Source organism: Saccostrea echinata, unplaced genomic scaffold (genome assembly GCF_033153115.1).
Source record: "Saccostrea echinata isolate AGI-Se365-2 ecotype Australia unplaced genomic scaffold, CSIRO_AGI_Sech_v1 ptg000010l, whole genome shotgun sequence".
Taxonomy (NCBI): Eukaryota; Metazoa; Mollusca; class Bivalvia; order Ostreida; family Ostreidae; genus Saccostrea; species Saccostrea echinata.
The window spans coordinates 7,185,143-7,205,837 of NW_026889759.1; the positions used below are offsets into that span (position 1 = coordinate 7,185,143).

General features: G+C 35.4%; 2 protein-coding genes across 14 annotated transcripts in view; both read right to left on the bottom strand.

The window, feature by feature from the left end:
* Positions 1 to 3,746: 3,746 nt before the first annotated feature.
* On the bottom strand, positions 3,747 to 5,931 carry LOC133184660 (uncharacterized). Its single transcript, XM_061319747.1, has one exon. The coding sequence runs from the start codon at positions 5,929 to 5,931 to the stop codon at positions 4,192 to 4,194; it is 1,740 nt and encodes a 579-aa protein (XP_061175731.1). The 3' UTR covers positions 3,747 to 4,191.
* Positions 5,932 to 14,994: 9,063 nt separating this feature from the next.
* Positions 14,995 to 20,695, bottom strand: part of LOC133184282 (calcium/calmodulin-dependent protein kinase type II delta chain-like) — a 52,564-nt gene continuing 46,863 nt past the window's right edge. For all 13 annotated transcript variants that reach the window (XM_061319279.1, XM_061319273.1, XM_061319277.1 and 10 more), the window contains 4 exons: positions 19,823 to 19,898; positions 18,573 to 18,667; positions 18,097 to 18,211; positions 14,995 to 15,922 (listed from right to left, as the gene is read on the bottom strand). In XM_061319279.1, the coding sequence (XP_061175263.1) occupies positions 15,805 to 15,922; positions 18,097 to 18,211; positions 18,573 to 18,667; positions 19,823 to 19,898 (404 nt within the window). In that variant the 3' untranslated portion in view covers positions 14,995 to 15,804. The remainder of the gene's footprint in view (positions 15,923 to 18,096; positions 18,212 to 18,572; positions 18,668 to 19,822; positions 19,899 to 20,695) is intronic.

Here is a 20,695-nt window from a genome sequence, read left to right on the forward strand (position 1 = left end):
TTAAAAAATCTCGAATCTGTAATTATTGTATACAGCTGTATTATAACTTTTGGGAAAAAGTGCTAGTCTGAGACTTGTTTTAGGTAATCTAAGCACAATCATAACTATTGCTACCTGATCCTGTCTGTCATTGTGTGCTGTTTTTCTTGCATGTTCTCTAAAAATGACAGCAGCTGTTTCAGCCATTGGTATATACACAAATATTGGTAAAAGATAAGATTTATTGAAACCAATACCAAAGTAATACAGAAAAAAAATACTGGTACCATCAATCTGACATGGAAAAAAGATTTATATATTTGTAAATGGCAATAAAATATGTAATACATACAAAGACTGATCGATAGATTGATTTTTGGTATATAAAAATGGACATTATATACCATATTGTCACCTTCATTTTAAATAGAGACTGATGAGAAAAGGGGCAATAAATTTTTTTTACAAAGGTCTCCAACATGAAAGGGACGATGGTTGTGAACAGCTGAAAAATGAAAGAAATAAATATTGTTTAAATGCTTCAAAAGAAAGAAGTAAACAAAGATAATTTAAAACAAAGTAAGGAGATAAAGGGTTGTTTTAATTGAATTTACTTGGGTGGATGTAAATACCAAAAATACAACATGCAAAGTCTGACTTAGAAAAGAAATTAAACGAAGTATGAAATGTAAAATACTCATGAGATGATGAATCAAAGACTATTCTTGATTATGTTTAGTGGTAAAACATAAGTAACTCACCACGCCAATGGCGGATTCAGGAATTTATATCAAGGGGGGGGGGGGGGGGGGGAGTAGAGTCCATACCAACACGAAATTAAATTAAAGGCAGAGACTCGGTTCAATTTCGTGTGTGTCGGGGGGGGGGCTTCTCTGGAGACTTCCGTGTGGTAGTGGTTCAAAGTCATTTTTTGGTCATTTAAATATATAAAGATTTGATAACTCTGTAGATCCCTTGGGGGGGTCTATAAATTTCTTGATAAAAAAAATACAATTTTACCTACTTTACCAAAAAAAAAAAAAAAAAAAAAAAAAAAAAGCGGGTAAGGGGGAGGGGTCCAAGATTACTTATTTTGTTATTTTACTAAATATAAATTTCGAGGTCCAAAAATCCCACAGGGGATCGCGGCTTAGCCCCCCCCCCTTTTTTTTTCAAAGATAGCATAATATAGGCATTGAAAATTGGGGCTTATCTTTTTCCGTTGGTTTACCCCCCCCCCCACTTTCAATTAGCCAGCCCACTTTCAATTTGCTTCCGGCGCCTATGCACTGGATCTGCTACTGCATTCATTTATAAAAGAGAAAAGGGGGTGGTTTCTTATTCTAGCCCCGAAGACCTATATAAATATTAATAAATAATTAAGAAGAATTACAGCCTGACATTTATTTGCATCAACTTATTACTTTCTAACAATAAACTAATTATAACCGGGTTTTTTTTACACCCATCTGTACATGTTTGAAATATTTCTTAAGGACTAATGACCCTCTGCTCTAAATTTCACATTTTTTTTAAAAACTTCCCAAAATTTGATTTTCATCAAGATCTATAGCATTATCATTAGTCCTTTTTAGGGGGACGAAATCTTAAACTCGGTATTTTACGCAGTAGCCAAATCTTCTGTTGAAATGCGATTGGTACATTAGTAGATGAGCATTAAGTTCTCTAAATTTTCATTTTCATCCCGGGGGCAAAAGACATTTTTCTACAAAAACCTGGTTCCCTGAACCACTCTTACTTTTTAGGCAGTAGGTAAATCATCTTTTTAAATTTGATTGGTAGTGTCCTGCATTTAGATATGCAAAAAGGTTTTGGGATTGCATTTTCATCCTTAAGGTCAATTTGTGGCTAGAATTTTAAAACGTTTTTTTACGTGCTGGTATTACTGTCGACTTACGACAGCATCTAAGGCTGCAAGGCCGGTTATATTTTCAAAATTAATTTCTAAGTTACATGTGTACTAATTTGAAATTTTGAAAAGTTTGTTCTCAGTTTATGGCCTTGAGGCCTGGTTTTCAAAACTCCACTCACATTTTAAATTGTAGCTAAATCATATTTTTGAAAATGATTTATTATGTCCTGGGGATATGCAAATAAAGTTTCGGAATTTTCATTTTTCATCCTGGGGACCAAATGAGGTTTTGCAAAGTAATGTCTTTCCTGGTAAAAATTTCATGATATTTTAACATGTTTTTTGAATTAGCAAAAGCATTGCTTTGTTTGTTGTTTAACGTCCCTCTCGAGAATTTTTCACTCATATGGAGACGCCACCACTTGCCGGTGGAGAGCTGCAAATTTTGACCTATGCTCGACACTCAGGGCCATTGAACAGTGAGGGATCTTTTTCGTGCCAGCATCTACTGCGACACGGAACCTCGGTTTATACGGTCTCATCCGAAGGACCGGTCTCCATGATAAGTTATCATGTTGTAAATTTCGTATTTACTGCCACCCGGTAAATTCAAAATTTACAACATGATATACGGTACAATGCTAAAGCACTCTTATATTTATTTGCATCTATAATGATGCTATAAAGCAAGCGACACAAACGTTCCTTGGAACACTCTATAGTTACTGCTAATCATAAGAAATTCCCATCTGTAACGAGAAGGACATACTTTTGAGATCTTGAATATTGACACCAAAGAATTTTAAATGGAAATTTCGTGTTTTCATATTATACAAATACTTTAATTGATCTACATTATAAAGGCGCCTTAAAAAGCAGGTCGTGTCTCGGAAGGCTTTGGCACGATGAAGAACCCTCACTGCTCAATAGCCCTTAGTGCCAAGCAAAGGTCTAAATTTGTAGTATTTCACTGGTCTCTATACATGAGTGAAAAATTCTCGAATGAGACATAAAACAACATACAATCAATCAATCAAGTCAGATGTTATACGTGGATTGATCCAAAAGTTATGTCACGTACTACTGCTATCAAATTCTTTATTATAATGGAAGATCATCAACAAAATTTTATATACCTCATTCCATTTTGCTTGTTGCCTTTTATTTCATTCTGATATATTTAATACTTTTAAAATATACCCTACGTTAGTTAGGTGTCGTATACCGCTGCACGACAAACATAACTGAGGTCTTTATATGACGTTACTTTTCGGCACTCGAATTTTAGTTCATCCACAGATCTATTGAATATCTCACGTGCTTTTTAATTATCATGCTTTTCGAATACTCTTTTCTTAAGGAGCAAGGTCAGTCAGATATTTTATTGAGGGGCACACATATAAACTAGCTATACGTTTTCTATAGTATGCCATATATCACCAAAATTATTGGGGCAGCCTCAACCCCCCCCCCCCCCTTTTCGCTGGTTTACATGTTACTGTCGTTTTCTTATAAAAAAGTATCACTCTTAGTTGTTTTATTAAACTTATTAGAATTGATCAAAGTTGATTTACCTATTCATTGTGCGTAATCTTATGTATGGTCGGATTCAAGAGTACAGTTACATTAGGAGTTTACTGATCGTCCCCGCATCTTCTTTTCCTTTGTTGGAATGTAGAAAAGATTGATAACCTATGAACCACCAAGACATTTTAACTCTAAATAAGGGAAATGATAAACTTTGCACTGGCGGATTTAGAGGGGGCAGGGGAATCGGGCCCCCTTTTGTGTCCAAAATATACATAAGATTTAATAAATCAATTTTTTGGTGTGGCCGTGGGCCCCTACCCCGCCCCCTAACTGGTCGCCCCCCCCCCCTTTTAAGATTCCTGGATCCGCCACTGCTTTGTAAAGAAAAGAAAATGCATAAAATACTTTTGTAAATGAAAGTTTCAAGAATACACAGACGCAAGGAAGAAGTGCGTGGAGGACCATCCAACCTTTAACGTAACTTACTCTTAAATCTGACGCTAAGTTAGATTTACGCACAGCGGCATAAAAAAAAAAATATTTAAAGTTGGCAGTGTAGAATAAAGAAAATGTGTATAGATTTGTGGATGAACTGAAAATGATTGCCAAAAGTTTCGTCATGAAGACGTCAGTTACGTTGTTGTCGTGCGGCGATAGACGAAACCTCACTTTTCTGTTTATATTTAAAAAAATATTTTATACAACTGATTGGAAGACTTAGGTAGCAGTCAAAATAGATTGTTGTCTGGACTGTAATTGGTTCTTTGTTCAAAGTTCCTCTAAGCTGTGTTTTTCTGACAGAGTAAGGGCTACTGGAGATACTTAAACACTTTCACAGTGTTAGTGAGCTGCCCTACGTAAACATTATTGTCATCATCTGCACATACACTACGGGGAGATTCTACTCTTTGTTGTTTTGAGAGAAGATAAGACAAAAACTGACCATCCTGGTCAAGGAGGTGAACTCTATTACTGAATCCATCACACACAAGGATATGACCCAGGATATCAGTACAGATTCCGTAGGGCCAGATACTTGACTCTTGACCTGTGTATGAGAATCTATGTTGTCCTGATTTATTCACCACTACGACTGCCTCTTTAGGATAATCTGATATACAAATGTCTCCATTGATGTTTTCTGTGATGCACCGTGGTTCACTGAACAGTTTCTGACCTTTGTCATCCCTCTGTATGTTTTGTGTTTCTGTTCCTGCTTTATTGTACCTGGCTACTTTAGCCTCTTCTTTGCCATAGTTTATCATCCCCACCAGTATGTCCCCATTGATGTGTGAGAAGTATATGCTAACTGGTTTCCAATCTCCTGTTGTAAAAAATGTTGATATTTTGTTATTCATTTCTATTCTTTTAATAAGCTTGTTGGTTTGGTCTGTAAAGATTAGATCCCCCTCCTCTGTGACAGTGTGGTAACCATGTCCACCACTAGTTCTTACCCTCTGTAACTGATTACCCTCTCGGTCTGTTTGGACAAGATTGCCACTATAGTCACTGACCCAGAGTCTGCCTGATTGATCTAATGATATATGGCAGGCACTACATACGCCTAGTAAATTGAATTCCCTGACTTTAGTGACACAGGAAGAAAGGGAAATTGTTTTTGTCACATCAGACTTCATATATCTGTCTTGTTCTGACTGTTTTCTTGTAGATTTCGCAGACGCTGAGGATGGAAAACCTTCCATCGGCTTTATTTTTCTCATCTCTTCCCTTGCCTCTTTAACACTTATTTTACCAAACAATTTAGAAACATCATCTTTGCTGTATTGACCAGCAGTAAATACTGGAATTGCTGGTTTTGATGTCTCTGGTATATTTCTGATTTTCAGATTCTCTTCTGAAATTTCTGGAATTAAAATTGTGAGCTCTGTTGAGGAAAGGAATCCTTGAAATTTTTTGACAAGGTCATTGAGATAGTTCATGTAATCTGTAAACATCTGGCCCTGGTTCTTTAATTTTTCATTCATTGTATACTCTATTTTGTTTAGTATTTCTGTATTTTCAGCCAATACTTTATCGACCGTGTTTTTGAGAGACTCAGCTTCAACCTTCATTGATGTCCGTATGCTCTCCATGATCTTCTTTATTTCTGTTTCATCCCGTTTAATTTCTCTTTGTAGATCTTGTGACGTAGGTAGAAAATATTCATGGATTTTATAGATTCTCTCTTGGCATAGTGTAAACTTTTCTGCATAAATTGTCTCTAAACCAACGAATTTATGGCCTCTGTGATCTTGCACTGTCGTACACTTAGAACATAAAGGAATATTGCATTCAACACAGAGAATATTTATTTTCTTTGTCTGATGAATCTTGCATTTCTCCACCGGAAGTCGTCGTTTGCGTTGTTGGTATAGAACAACGTGATGGTTCTTGTTTTCTGCACCTTTCAGATGTTGGTTTCTGCATTGATTACACATCCGTTGATGGCAAGAATTGCAATAAAATTCACAGTTTGTCTCACAGTCTTCAGTGTCGCACTCCAGAAAGTGTTGGGCAGTTCCTGGTATACTGGGTTTGAATATCGCCATCTGAAAGCAGCACAGTATGAATATACCTTCCATACATATTTGAAAAACTACACGTGTATTTATTTTGAATTTTAAAAAATGAGTTTACTAAGCTAAACAATGTCGTAAAACTTTGAATCACAGTCAAAACGTGACCAACTTAGCACACGAATAACATGAATAAATTCTTGAGACTATTTATAATCATTTTGTTAAAAAGGCACCGAGTACACATATAAGGTATATGCTATCCCGAAAGCCTGCAATCATTCATTAAATTGGCTTTAATTTAAATGACACAAGCAGGGGTAGACAAATAGAATTTTTTAGAACTTGCCTTCGGACAGGTTACCATCTTAAAATTACTTGTCCTGCCCAAAGATATGCTTGTCCCACCTTTTTCTTAAATAACACTAGAATTAGAGGAATTCCTACCAAGTATTCGATGTAGTCGTCAACTGCATTGAAAACATATATTCTGCTGTGATTCATTATATTTTAGCAGCAGTAAAACAAACAACATTTGAGTTTATGATTTTTTGTTAACTGGAAAAGCACTTGTCCATGGGCAGGTATCAGTTATCAAATAACTTGCCCGTCAAACAAAATTGGTTGTCCCGGGCGTCGGGCAATGCTATTTGTCTAGCCCTGACAAGAATATAAATTCTTGAATACTTACTTTTTCTGTGATTGAATTTGCCAGGTATGAAAGAGATTGTAGATGTAAAGTCAATGTAACATGTCTAATCCTGTCTTTACCTGACATAAAAGGTAAAAAAGGTAACTCCAAAATGGAGTTATCTTTCTTTACACTTGTTACTGCACCGAACTTACCATTTGTTAGTGACCTACTTATATTATCCATTGTCTGCTGTGTTCTTGCTTCTCAGATAGACGAACTCTAGCACATCTTTATCTGTATTTTGAGTTGCAGGTTCTGAAGCTCTGGTATTGATCTTCACGACTTTTGATCTTTCGTGTGTTGATTGCAGCAAGATTATTTATTTTCCTTTGTATGTCTTGATGGCGATATGACACAAGTGCCAGGTCGTCTGCAAAGTCTAGGTCTTTCAATTTGTTAGGGTCCAGCTGTTACATCTTTTTTTGTGTTTTGATGATCCAGTCTACTCACAATGTGAAGAGGAGTGACGAGCAGCTCTGTTTCAAAACGGTCTTGTAGAGTAGGACCCCCCCCCCCCCCCGAAAATCCCTCCAGTAAATCTGACTCTTGAGTAGGAATTTTCCCCGGAAAACTAACCGAGAGTAAGATTTCTCCCACGGAAAACTGGCTTCAGAGTAGAATTTCCCCCACGGAAATCACACTCTAGAGTCAGCTTTCCGAGAGGGGAAGTTCTACTATATAGTAGAAACCCCTTTAGAGCCAGTCTCCCTATTGGTAATGTCCTGCATATCATAGTGTCGTATATTTCATTTCTGACTTCAATGAAAATAAGTACTTATTAAGTATTGAAAAATATATTTAACTATTACATGTACAGTGTATGTTCAATATTTGAATTACCATTTACATCATATTAAGGTAATTAATAAAACCTCCATATCGCACATTTTACTTTCAAAATGACCATGTCAAGTTGACCTTAAGCTTGCATCAGTGCACCTATTGATGTTGAAATATATATCGAACAAAATATTAGCAGCAATATTTAGCTATCAGATTTGCTGTTTTATGTTTTATCAATCTGATTAAAATGAGACCTTTGTTACGCTCCGAAATTCTGATACAGCGACTATCAGAATTTCGGAGCGTAACAAAGGTCTCATTTTAATCAGATTGATGTTACATACATGTTAATTGCAATAAGCATCTTACAGCTTATCAAAACTTAAAATTGAATTACTAGCTATATTTTTCATGCCTGATCATCGCTTCCCTCAAAAAGATGAAGGGGTTGGGTGGGTTGCAGTATCCCTATATATTCTAAAATGCAATAAATTCTTCTAAAAATCATGCAACGTTTCCACATCCTTTAAAGAATGTTAACTTGATTACTACCACTTTATAACGTTAAGGAAAGAAGAAATCCCACTATGGTTGACATAAAAGGGCAAAACTGACTCTAAAAGAGGATTTCTCTCCGTGGAAAGTCTGCTCTAGAGCAGGATTTCTCCCACCGGGGAAACCTTATTTTAGAATAGAATTTCAGGGGGGGGGGGGGGTCCTGCTTTAGAGGAAATCCTAGTCTATAACACAGGTATGACTGTGGAATTATTCTGTAAGATTTGTACCATAAACGATCTGGGCAGAGAAATCCAAATTTGCCATATGACATAGTGATTCAGGGTCGGTTGATACTTTTTATATCTGCCTTTGTGAAGTCAATAAAGTTGACATACAATAAGGAGTTCTGTCATGTTTTATAAATTTTTCATTTTTGCAGTAACTACAAAATTTTTTTTAGATTGTCATATTGTAAATTTTGCATTTTGCATTCGATTTACGTTGAAAGCAAATATCTGCTCATAACAGGATCAGCCTTTCCTAACCCCAGCTCGCTCTTTCCGTAATAAAGGATCTAAAAAGCTGAGGTCTGCTCAAAATCAATCTGCTCGGAACTTTGCTGACATATAACAGAACTATACCCATCTAGCTATTAAAACTCCCTTTCTAGACTTTACAATGAGGCCAGTCTTCCAGCATGACGGTAGTTGTATAGTCCAGATTTTTCCAAGTACATGTATCTTTGTCAGACATCTTTTCCACTGCCTTCAGTACCTCTGCTATAATCTTATCCACTCCAGGCGTTTTAAATTTTGGAGATTAGGGATTTTTAAAATTCATTCAGTGTTGGTGGTTCAGCTAATTGGTAGAATGTCTTCTGCTGGTGTAATGTTTGCTTCCAGCTCTAAATTATCCATGTTGAAAACTCTTTCAGAGTGTTCCTTGCAACACTTCAAGATGTCTCCATTTTTAGAGAGCTAGTTCCATTGTTTGTCTTTGACTTAAAGATTTGATGCACTGAACTTTACTTCCAGTGTCATTGACAATTGATATAGAGTCCTCAAATGTAGCCATTTTTTGTATAAACTCTCTTGTCTACATATTTCATGACATTTGTCTTGTTCTCTATACTCTTTCTTTAGTATCTCTTTAAGTCTCTCTGATTTTGTTGGTAGGATTTCCCCATTCTTTTGCCTTCCTTTTCTCCGTTTCCCCCTTAAATGTCTGTATCTCTAGAACCTCATTAAATTATTCTATACGTACTTCATCATTTTCCGTAAGAGAAGCAAATCTGATCCTTTACTATGATGGTCATTTAATCTTCCTTAATAGAGGATGATGTGTCCAGATAATAGCTACATAGTACTACAGTATAGTACCACCGCTCCTTCAACTCTCGCTGTCTCTAAGAATCTAATGATCATTCCATTTCTCTCGTAACTTTTGCAATTTTTCCAATCTGGCAGAGGTTCTGCACATTCCAGGAGCCCGCTCTATGTGTTAATTAAAGTTGAACACGATTCGTAAAAGGAATGAGTCCGCCATATTCGATTGGTTTCTCGCTATATCTGAGGGCCTCTATATAAAGCCGCTGACTTGATCACTGTTCAGTGTAATCAATCGTCACAGGTGTAGACGGACGTATGCTGTACAGCACTCGGTAGCGACAAAATATAACTGTGTATTTCTTCTAATGCAGGAGAGTAAGATACCAAAGAAACTAACAACAGTTGCACAGGTCAGTGCAGTATACAAACAAACAGAAATACACGTAACTGCAATAAAATGTAATCAAATATAATGTAAGATAAACAGCACGAACACGTGTCGCCATTCCATGCCGATACCCGTTTCCTGTTTCCTAGTCGTGTTCAGCCTTAATGATATAGGATGTCTGCTATGGAGTTATCAGTTTCCTGGTTGGTTTGAAAGACAACCGCTCTTCTTCCGATGGAGTTTCACCTTTTGCCACTATCACTCAGGTACTTTTAAAAGTATTTCCTAGGTCAGCTACGAGAACCCATTTGAGACGGTGGGCATTAACTCAACATTTTAGTGTTAATACCTAGTGACACTATTTTACCCCACCCCACCCCCCGAAACCTCCACCAGCCTTTTACTCCTCTCTACTTGAAAAAAAAATCACCCAAGTAGTATATTAAGGCATTTCTGCCAATTTTGCACTTCTTTTGAAAACAGTCCATTAATTGTTTAGAGTTGTCACATTTAAAAAAAAAACGATAACAGTATCATAGTTTACTGATTGTTACGGACTACTTTAAAAAATAATGAACACTGAAGCCTAATTTTATTTCTTTTATGGAAGTAATTCAATTAGTTCGCGAACTTTTTAATCACCCCTCGTATATATAAGAAATATCTAAAAATCTTCTTTTCAAGAAAAGCAAAGCCATATTTGGTCATATGAATAGAGATGCATCCTCAGGTAGTAGATTTAATTTTGTTAAAATCATGACCCCTGGGATAGGGTTGGGCCACAATAGAAGAACTTTTTCATAGAAAAATAAAGGGGAAAAAAAACTTTAAAAATCTTCTAAAGTCATGATTAGTCCAAGAAATAGGAAAGCATCTCAGTTAATGTAGATTAAAAGTTGTTCAAATCATGACCCCCGGGGGTGGGGGATTGGTTGAGACCACTCATATATTGAAACTTTTCAATAATGAAATATCTGATTTTCTCTGACAAAGTGTTCAGGTGAGCGATGTGGCCCATGGGCCTCTAGTTGTAAATTATAAAATTATTGTGGCTTCTTCCATTGTTACCAAATATGAAGATGATTTCGGTTAGAGACAAACACCTAAGTGCGGGTATTACTGTCTTACGAGAGCATCTAGTTTTTACTGGTGGGCCCGGGGTCCGGAAAGCGAGGTCCCTAGTAGCTGGCAAATTTTCAGCATTTCTGACACACAGGTAAAGTACTTTAAAACGGTTGCCAACTTGTATCCCAATAAACATTATAAATTTATTTATTTACATATGTTTTATTGTAACCGCAATTTCTAAAGAAAGTTCGTGTTTATTGTTGTTATCCTGATCCGTCCGTCCCTCTGTCACACTATCTTTTTCTTAAAATTACTCTATCATTTTAAGCAGTTGCCAGCTCATCTTTAGGAACGTATTGGTGGTGCCTTGAACATGTGCAAAAGTATTTTGAAATTTTTATTTTCACCATAGGGGTCAAATGGCTGTTTGTTGTTTAAAGTCTCTCTCTAGAATTTTTCGCTCACATGGGGACGCCATCACTTGCCGATGGACAGCTGCAAATTTTGACCTATACTCGGCACTTAGGGCCATATGAGCAGTGAGGGATCTTTTTCGTACCAGCACCTACTGCGACACGGGACCTCATCCGAAGGACCGGTCTCCATGTCCCACTGGGATTCGAACTCGCGACGTAAGGATCAACTCCTTATTCTGCGACTCCAAAGCAAACGCTCTATCCACTGCGCCACGCAGGCAACCCAAATGGTTGTCAAATACCCAGTAAAAAAATTGGTTCCCTAAACTCCTCTTACATATTTTTGGGATATATATGATTGAGAGTGTCCTGTAAATGTGCAATTATGTTTGGGAATTTCGATTTTTCACTCTGGGGGCCTGAGGTAAAAAAAAAGTTTTTCTACAAAAACCTTGTTTCCTGAATTCCTTCTACATTTTAGGCGATTTTTCTTTTGGAATATGATTGGTGGTGACCTGTAGATGTGCAATAAGGTTTTGGAGTTTTCATTTTCACCTTAGGAACCAAGTATGGGGTCGAAAAACATTGTTTTTTCTAAAAAATCCTGGCTCCCCGAACTCTTCTAACATTAATTCTCTGCAGTAGCCGATTCAATTGAGACTGTACTGTAGGTGTGCAATAAGGTTTCGAAATTTCTGTTTTCACCCTAGGGGCGATGGGGTTCAAAGGCGACTTTTTTTTCTACAAAACCCAGGTTCCCTGTACTCCTCTAACATTTTTCACAGTAGCCCAATCATATTTAGGAAGTTCCGAACAAGTCTGGAAGTGTTCTGTAGATGTGTGCATTTTGGTCTCGATTTTCACCCTGGGGATGATGGGGTCGAAAACAGATTTTTTTGTAAATTATAAAATTATTGAGGCTTCCTCCCTTGTTACCCAAGTATGAAGGCTAGTACATTTAGAGGCAATCACTTATGTGCAGGTATTACTGTCTTATGACAGCATCTAGATGGTGCTAAATTACTTCTCAATATCTTAAATGCATGTTCAAATGATATTGTGTGCCAAATTAATATATATAATAAATATATTTACATGTATTTAGATCAGAGTGTCCAATAGTATGAATTACCTATATTTCATAATGTAATTCTATTGCTTTAATAATAAATGTATTATGAAAGAACATCTTAATTGCTTATTCAAAGAGGAATTTTTTCCTTCTTTTCTTTTTTATTTTTGAAAATGATGTGAAGCACTTGAATATGCCTTGCTATGTCCCTATCTTGCTCCACTGACAGAGTATTTTATTAGTCCACGATCAGTGAAATCGGAAGGGACCATAAGTTTCCTATCCATTTGATTAATCAGTCAGTCATTCTGTCACACTTGCCAACTTTTGCATAAGCTGAGCTGATTTTTGGTATGTGAGTCTATCTTGATGAGATACAGATCAAATTTGCATTTTGTTGAATTACGGTCTGTACTAGCAGAGAACTCCGTATATGGTAATTCATTACTCTGAGAATGTTTTAAATACTTCAGCAGCTCACTTTAGATGTATTTATTACTTAACCTGTATAAAAATGGATAGTTCGTGTCTAACATGGGGAAAAGTTATTACACCCTTTAAATTGAGAATAATAGAACAGTGAAGTCTTAAGAAATGTTTATTTCAAAAATTACATGATTTAAGCACTACATTACATAGTCACATTAAAGTTTTATTTGAAAAAGTCGAAGAATTTACAACAAGACTTAGTGGAATATACATCATAGAGTTCATTTTACAATAAAATACATTCAAATTCTGTAAATTCATAAAAAGTGATTCATAAACACATTCAATCTTGAATACGAAATGAAAAATATAATAAATATTCTATTAAACTTGTACACAATTAAAAATGTATAGAAAGCCCAAGGAGGAAAAAAAATTAAGTTGAATGTGCAAGAGAACAAGGACTCAGGAATGAAAAAAATGGTGAAAGAGTGAAAAGATAGCAAGAAGTTGACAATTTTAAATACAGTAAAGGAAATTCAAAGACTCTTTTGAGTGTAAAGGAATTAAAAAATCTATCCACAGATTTATCCCATAGGGAAAATGTAGAAATGGTGCACATGAGGAAAAATGAATTAAAATTTCTTGTCTGAATGACACTTAGTAAAAATCGAAAGTGAAAAAAATGCTTATTATAGACAGTAATTCAAAAAATGTTAAAGTTGATTAAATATACAAGAAAGTGGACTTCAAAATAAAAAGCAAAAACAAGAAGGGCTGCATGGATACAGCATATTAGTGCTAATCTACAATGGAGAATTCAGTCTACCTCCAAGTGAATGCTGCTGTGGATAATCTTTGACAACAATCAATACACCCTTACTACTTCAATCCACATCAAAACGTGTTATTCAAAACATGGGAAAAAAATGTAGTGGAAAACGTATCACCTGGAAAATTTTCCTTTGTCAAGCACATTTGGGTACACATTTTTGAAGCTTGTGAATATATATCATGGCAGTGTTGTTTTAAAGCATTTAATCTTGTAGACTTATTGATTACTTTACTGTGAAATTTAAAAACATGATTCATTCACGTGCGTAAAAAGGTACGTTCAATGAGGAAAAGTGCAGAGTTTACAAGTTGAACTGGAAAGATTGAAATTTTACAAAAATTACCGTAACCAAATGCGACTCCATGAGAGGAGTTCAAGGACTTCTATATTTTTCTTTTTGAACAGTATTCTCCTAGATTACTTTGATGAGGAAAAAAAAAGAAGAATTCATAATTATCCCAAACAATGATTTCAATCATAATCCATGAAGTGTAGTTAAGCTCGATACATTTTTTACCCAATGTCAAATAGATGTTTCCTCAGAAATACAAGTCAGGAACCTGTACACACAAGGAACGGCTATAAACAAATAATATCACTGAAAAGAAAAACATACTGGAATACATGAATACAAACAATAAAAACTGAATATCATTCATATCTGACATGTAAAATATTTGATGAGGCCTAACATGTATATTGCACAATTTTGTTAAACCACAAATGGGGGACTTGGTACATTCTTGGTCATAATAATTAAAACATTCCCTTTCCACAAGGAAACAAAAAGCAAAAAAATTCCCCAAACATTGACAGTCATCACAACACTTTTCATTATTATCTTTCCCATTATCTTTCATTTTGAAAAAAAAAAATGGCTACTATACATCTTTCTCTGTTCTGAATAAGATTTTGAAAAATACAAATAATATGTCCCATTTAGTGGACAATCAACTCCTAGCTGAAAGGCTTAATAAATAGGTGGTCAGTCTTGCTTAAAACTTGTCTCTGCACCGGTTTTCTCTGCTCTTAGCATCAACAATGTGCTGATGATACCAAAGTACACATAGCCATAGATCACATGCCTGAACAACTTCCTTTTGCAAAACCTTATTGTAGCTAGACATTTTTTGGAAATATTTGAGGATTTTTCAGTCCAATTAGAATCAGCTCTCTCACTTGATATCTTTATGTTTTTGTCACATTGTGAGAGCTCCACTTTGAAAACAAAGAGAGCAAGTAAAAGTGCTGATTTTTATTGGCATAAGGATTTTCAAACACACACACAAAAGACTTCTCATGGAAAATCTAATAATTGTACAATGAAAAATGGCACAAATTGTGAATGTTAACACCAATGCAGATGTGAAATTCCATGCCTTCAACTCATAGAGGATACACACAATGCTACTAAATATAATAAAATATGACATATTAAACACAAAACTAAATAAACTTGATACTATATAAAGCATTGACAAACTACTTATCTTTTCTCAGCTGTTTAAACCATTCACAACAATCAGAAAAATCTTTATTTGAAGGTTGTTGAATACATTGCCACTACCATAAAACATTGACTGTGATATAAAAATATTATCATGTTTTTGTTATGCATAAAAGCTACAGAAAAGTCTAAACCATACTCCCCAAGTACTGTGGTAGAGTTTAAGCACAATATCAAGGCAAGCTAAATGCTGTCTGTATGTTTACAGCCATAATCAACCAAAATGCCTCTGTGCCTTGTTAGGATATGTATACAGATTTATGATGGACCAAGGGGCTAATCAAACAGAGATTTCCCCTTCACCACTCTCTGAGAAACTTGAACCTTGAGAAACTCTTCGGTGATTAACACCGCATGCATCTACTAACCCACTGTCTGTAAATAAGAGAGACTACAATCTACCTTGTTTATATCAACACTAGGAATGATTACACGTTTTTGTGTGTCAACAACAAGCTTACACACAGCTTGACCATCGACTACAGACCAAATCCAAATTTAAAAAGTTAAGAATAATTTGGTAGCATCCCAACTCTAGATGCAAGATCATTACCAAAAAAAAAAAAAAAGGAAAGATGGAAAAGGGTAACATCACAAAGTGAGAACTATGCATAAACGACAGAAAACTTGTGACCAATTTTCATTATTGGTTCCCAAAACAATCATAAGAAGTATTCTAAAACGTTTGCAACTGAGCATCTGAATCAGGCTCGCCATGCCTGAATCAGTGTTGTGTATGATCTTGTAACCCCAGTATACAGCTTGGAATATTCAAGCTTTATGGTGATCTCAGCCATGGGGAAAACAAAATGGTGGACTTATATGCCCAAACAGTGTCACACACACTCTATCATACAATTGGAAAAAAATCTCTAGTAATTTTGTGTTCTATTTGTTGGGGACTGATGGGTTTCCCGAACGATGGAGATGAACATTCTGCCATTTTCCATCTTTTCTCTGCCAAACTCTTGTCTCCTCTGCATGCAGTGTTCCAGGTAACCCAGTCCTGAAAATAGTACACTTTTTTAAATAGATCATCATCTCTGAAAGTCACTTAATTACAGGATATATGACAGACTTCTCCCAGAATGAATTGTCTGCACATAATGGCACAGAAGACAAAAGCCAAGATACAGATGTTGTCACCAGACATTCATTTATAACTCAAATTACTAGGGGAAAAAAATGAACTTTGAAAAATGTAATGATTACAGTGCACTACTATTACACTTTACCATTATGCCAGGTCTTAAATCATCTAAAAGTATTCATTAGACCCAGTAGTGATGCAAATACACACCTCCAATTTCTAAATTTCTACATTCATTCTTAGCCCCAGAACTATCCCAGTGAAACATTTTAACTGCAGAAATCATTTAGAAAAGATACAGGTAACCCATACCTGAGAGTGATGATGGAGTCATGAAAACTAGGACTGGTACATACTTCCACATACCTGTCTGGTACAAACTTCCACATACCTGTCTAGTACATACTTCTACATACCTGTCTGGTACATACTTCCACATACCTGTCTTGTATGTACTTCTACATGTCTAGTACATACATCCACACTTGCCTGGTACATACTTCTACATACCTGTCTGGTATATACAGGTAAACTTCGTTATCTCGACATCGACGGGACCATCGGAAAATGTCGAGATATCCGAGGTGTCGAGATATCAGAGTTGAGACTTGACGTCCAAGATTTCACTGCATAGCAAAAGACTTCAATATACATGTAGACTGTAGCTCAACATGTTTCAGAATTCCCTCTATTTTTATTAAAAATTTAAGAAGTTATTTTAAAATTCTTGTTTATAATTTAACGTGTTCTTTTTTCGAAATCTTTCTAAATTCACAAAGTTTCAGCACAAATTAAGTTACAGCATTCGCGTGTAACTTGCCTATTCGTCAGAACAGGATACGAAATGCGCTCTATAAACTTCGAACCGTATAAAGTCGACATCCGATATACGGAAAAAAAAATTGAATGCGGATTATTTTTTTTTTCTCATTTCTTTCAGGAAGAATGTACATTAAAATTCATTTTTTAAAGAGATTTGTGTATCTAAACTAACGTGGTGTTGTTACAGATGAATGAATTACGGCTGATTTGGTCAATTGTGTCGTTAATTGGATTGTTTCCTGTTGAATACATTTTAACTACAAAATATCATTAAAACATCTTTTAATTCCTTAGTTTGAATTATTCAGTGTGTTTGTTATTCATTTTAATTTAGTTACCTTTTTCAAATTTAAAAGTTATGTTAGGTTTCGATAAAAATAACCGTCTGTACATTTACGCAGAATCGTGTAGATTTAGCAGTGATATTACCCAAGCTGAACATTAAGCAATAAACTTCTCAAAGACGCCGAGGGGCTTGGGATTCACCTACAAACACGGTCTATAGAATTAATTAAGCAACCTGCAGTCAAACATGGGTGTGAAAGGTGTGAAATTTTGATGACGGCGAGATACCCGGAGTCGTCTGTGCGTGACGAGCGACCCTATCTGACAAACAGTTAGGTTCAGTAGAGCAGAAAATTGCCGATGTCGACATACCAAGGTAAATTTTGTTCTTAGGACTGTGAATATACGTCAAGATAACCCGGGTTGTCGACATTACCGAGGTCGACATATCAGAGTTTTTGCAGATCATATATATAGTAAATACTGCCGGGACCACGAAAGGAGGTCGACATATCCCAGGTTGTCGACATATCCGATGTCGAGATACCGAAGTTTACCTGTATTTCCACATACTTGTCTGGTACATACTTCTACATTCATGTCTGGTACACACTTCTACATACCTGTCTGATACATACTTCCACATACCTGTCTTGCACTCGTACATACTTCCACATACTTGTCTGGTACATACTTCTACATACCTGTCTGGTACATACTTCCACATACCGGTACCTGTCTGGCACATACTTCCACATACTTGTCTGGTACATACTTCTACATACCTGTCTGAACATATTTCTACATACTTGTCTGGTACATACTTCTACATACATGTCTGGTACATACTTCCACATACCTGTCTGGTACATACTTCCACATACCTGTCTGGTACAAACTTCCACATACCTGTCTGGTACATACTTCTATATACCTGTCAGGTACACACTTCTAAAACCTGTCTAGTACATACTTCTACATACCTGTCTATGAACTGGGTGAGCCTTACATAGGCTATACAAGCTGCATCCTCCCCAAGCAAGTGGACATGGGGGTTTAGTATGCTGGTGTTCAATGGCTTGTTGTTCTTGGATAAAACTGTAAGACAAAGAGCTTTTTGAAATATTGTACTATTTCATGTATAAGCCTAATACATTCCTTACAATCCTTCATAAGAACAGAAAAGAACGTTTACATAAAAACATGCAACAGCTCCAAATGGCAGTTACGAAAACTTCAAATTGCAGTGGCATAAATTTCAATAAATAACAAGATATGAATTCTTTTGTCAAACCCTAAAACTGTCATTCAAAAGGAGTGCATTCTTAAAAGAATTGTTTACCTCTGTTATGATCATCAACATCACACAAGTGACCTGAATTAACAAGCTTTGTTTTTCTTACTCAAACAACTAAGGAGAAATCTCTTAGTTACAACTTTCATTTATCAGGTATATTACCATGGTCAAAGTAAAACTTGTGGAAATCCATTCCAACAATCAGATGCCCCATGGCTTCTGTCTCAAAGCAGGTCACTGAGGGATCCACATACTTCCTACAAACAGTTATAAGCAGAACTTTCACCAATAGTTGAAATGCAGTGAATAACTAAATATTATTGAGTTAGTAACCATCAGTAAAATGTTTATCCAAAACGTACTTTATGGAGGTTGTGCTCAAAGATATTATTGAAAAACAATTAGTTAATATTGGCCATTTTTGCAAAAACTTTAAGGAATGTCAATAATGATGAAATTTATGACATATTATAAAACATGGACATCTGATTTTTCAAAGTTATAGGGACAAATAAGGTCTTTATGTCCCCTGCTCTATTCTCCTTCTATACACAGCATATGAATATGAAGTCTATAGGTCACTAAATGTCCGAGATATTGCAAATCAATGGTCATTTCTATACTCTTGACCTTTGATCATAACCTTTGACCATGTTGACCCCCAAAACTAAAGGAGTCTTCTGTAATTTTTTAAGTTATAAGCATTGACATGTACTGTAGATCACAAAATTTTTGCTTTATTTTCAAAAGATGTTGATTTAATCTTTAAAAAGTGAAGATATATTTTCACAAACTGTGGTAATAGTTGAATATAACCTTTGATAATACTAATATATGCAAGACTGAAATTTTCACATGCAGACGGTCTTGCGTAATTACGCCAAAAATAAAGTTCTTGTGAATAAAGAGTGATATAGAGTAGGAAGCTTGAAGTCTATAGGATGTATGTTTTTGCATCGGATAAAAGTGCAATGATATATATTTTTACTTTTGACTTTAAACCATATGACCCTGAACAACTGTAAGGTAGTCTTTCTCTAACCATTACATCCTCCATCTTTGTATTAAGTTTGTAAGATAAAAGATACTTGTTCTGGTGTCACATCAAAGTCTTTACAGATGGACAGAGAGACTCTTTAATTACTATAGACATCTGAATCTTGATGCAGTGCCCTCATTATTGTTCTCATACATATACTTTCAAAAAGAGAATGCAAAATGTACATACAGAACTGATCTAATCTATTTAAGCTTTTGAAGAATGGCTATATGTTTTTATACAAAAAAAAACAAAGAAAAAAATATCAAAAAAATTGTACCAAGTATCAAAACTTTAGAGCCACTGGTTCTATTAAAACTGAACATCAAACAATTAAAACGTTATCTTAATTGGATCAAGCTGAATTTCTTACGTGTAATCTTCATAATTTCCGCTGGTGATGGCGGCAATCAACTGCTCGGTCAGTTTGATTATTTCCTGTTTTCTACCTGGAATACAAATATTAATGTTCATAAAAGTGCTTAATTAAATATATAAAGCTGAATCCTTTATTATAAAACTGACTACCAAAATGACTAGTAGCAAGTACAAAGACTATCAGAATTGTTAAGAATTGCGCTCCAAGCTGGATATTTTTTTTTTTTTTTTTACAAAATTTGATACAAGCAAACTTTCAAATTCAAGTCAGTCTACTGGGATCTCAGTAATAGGTTAAATCTTGTTAACACAACACATGAAACTGTGTCTCATGCATGCGATTCCTGTTATACAAAAACTGTAATGTTTAGTTGTCAACACATCAGTACATCAAACCATGATAAAATACAATGACACTGAACTATGATGTCTAAAATAATTTAAACCATTCCTCTTATCCATTAATCTTACAGAAAGTTGCCAAGAAAAGGAAGTCAGATAGAGAAATAAAGGTGAACAGCGAGCATCACAATCCATTTGCTTGGTGTTTCAGGAAAAAAAAGCTTGATGTCAAGATATATACAAATTTTCAAGCACTGACTTGAAAGCAGTTACTCAAGGGGAGTTAAGCACTCTATAGTTCTGGTGATCAAAGGAGCATGGGTAAATTTCCAGAAAGTGGAACACCCAGCAAAACAGGATTTTTGAGAATTAGTTTTGGACTTTCCCTAACTTTGTTAAAGATTTGTCTCTGTTTCAAGTTAATTATTTTAAGAATGCAGCTTATGTACCATACAAATAATTTTTTTTTTTTTTAAATTAGGCAAACACACAACTTACGTTAACAGTTCTGTAAAGTAAATGGAAA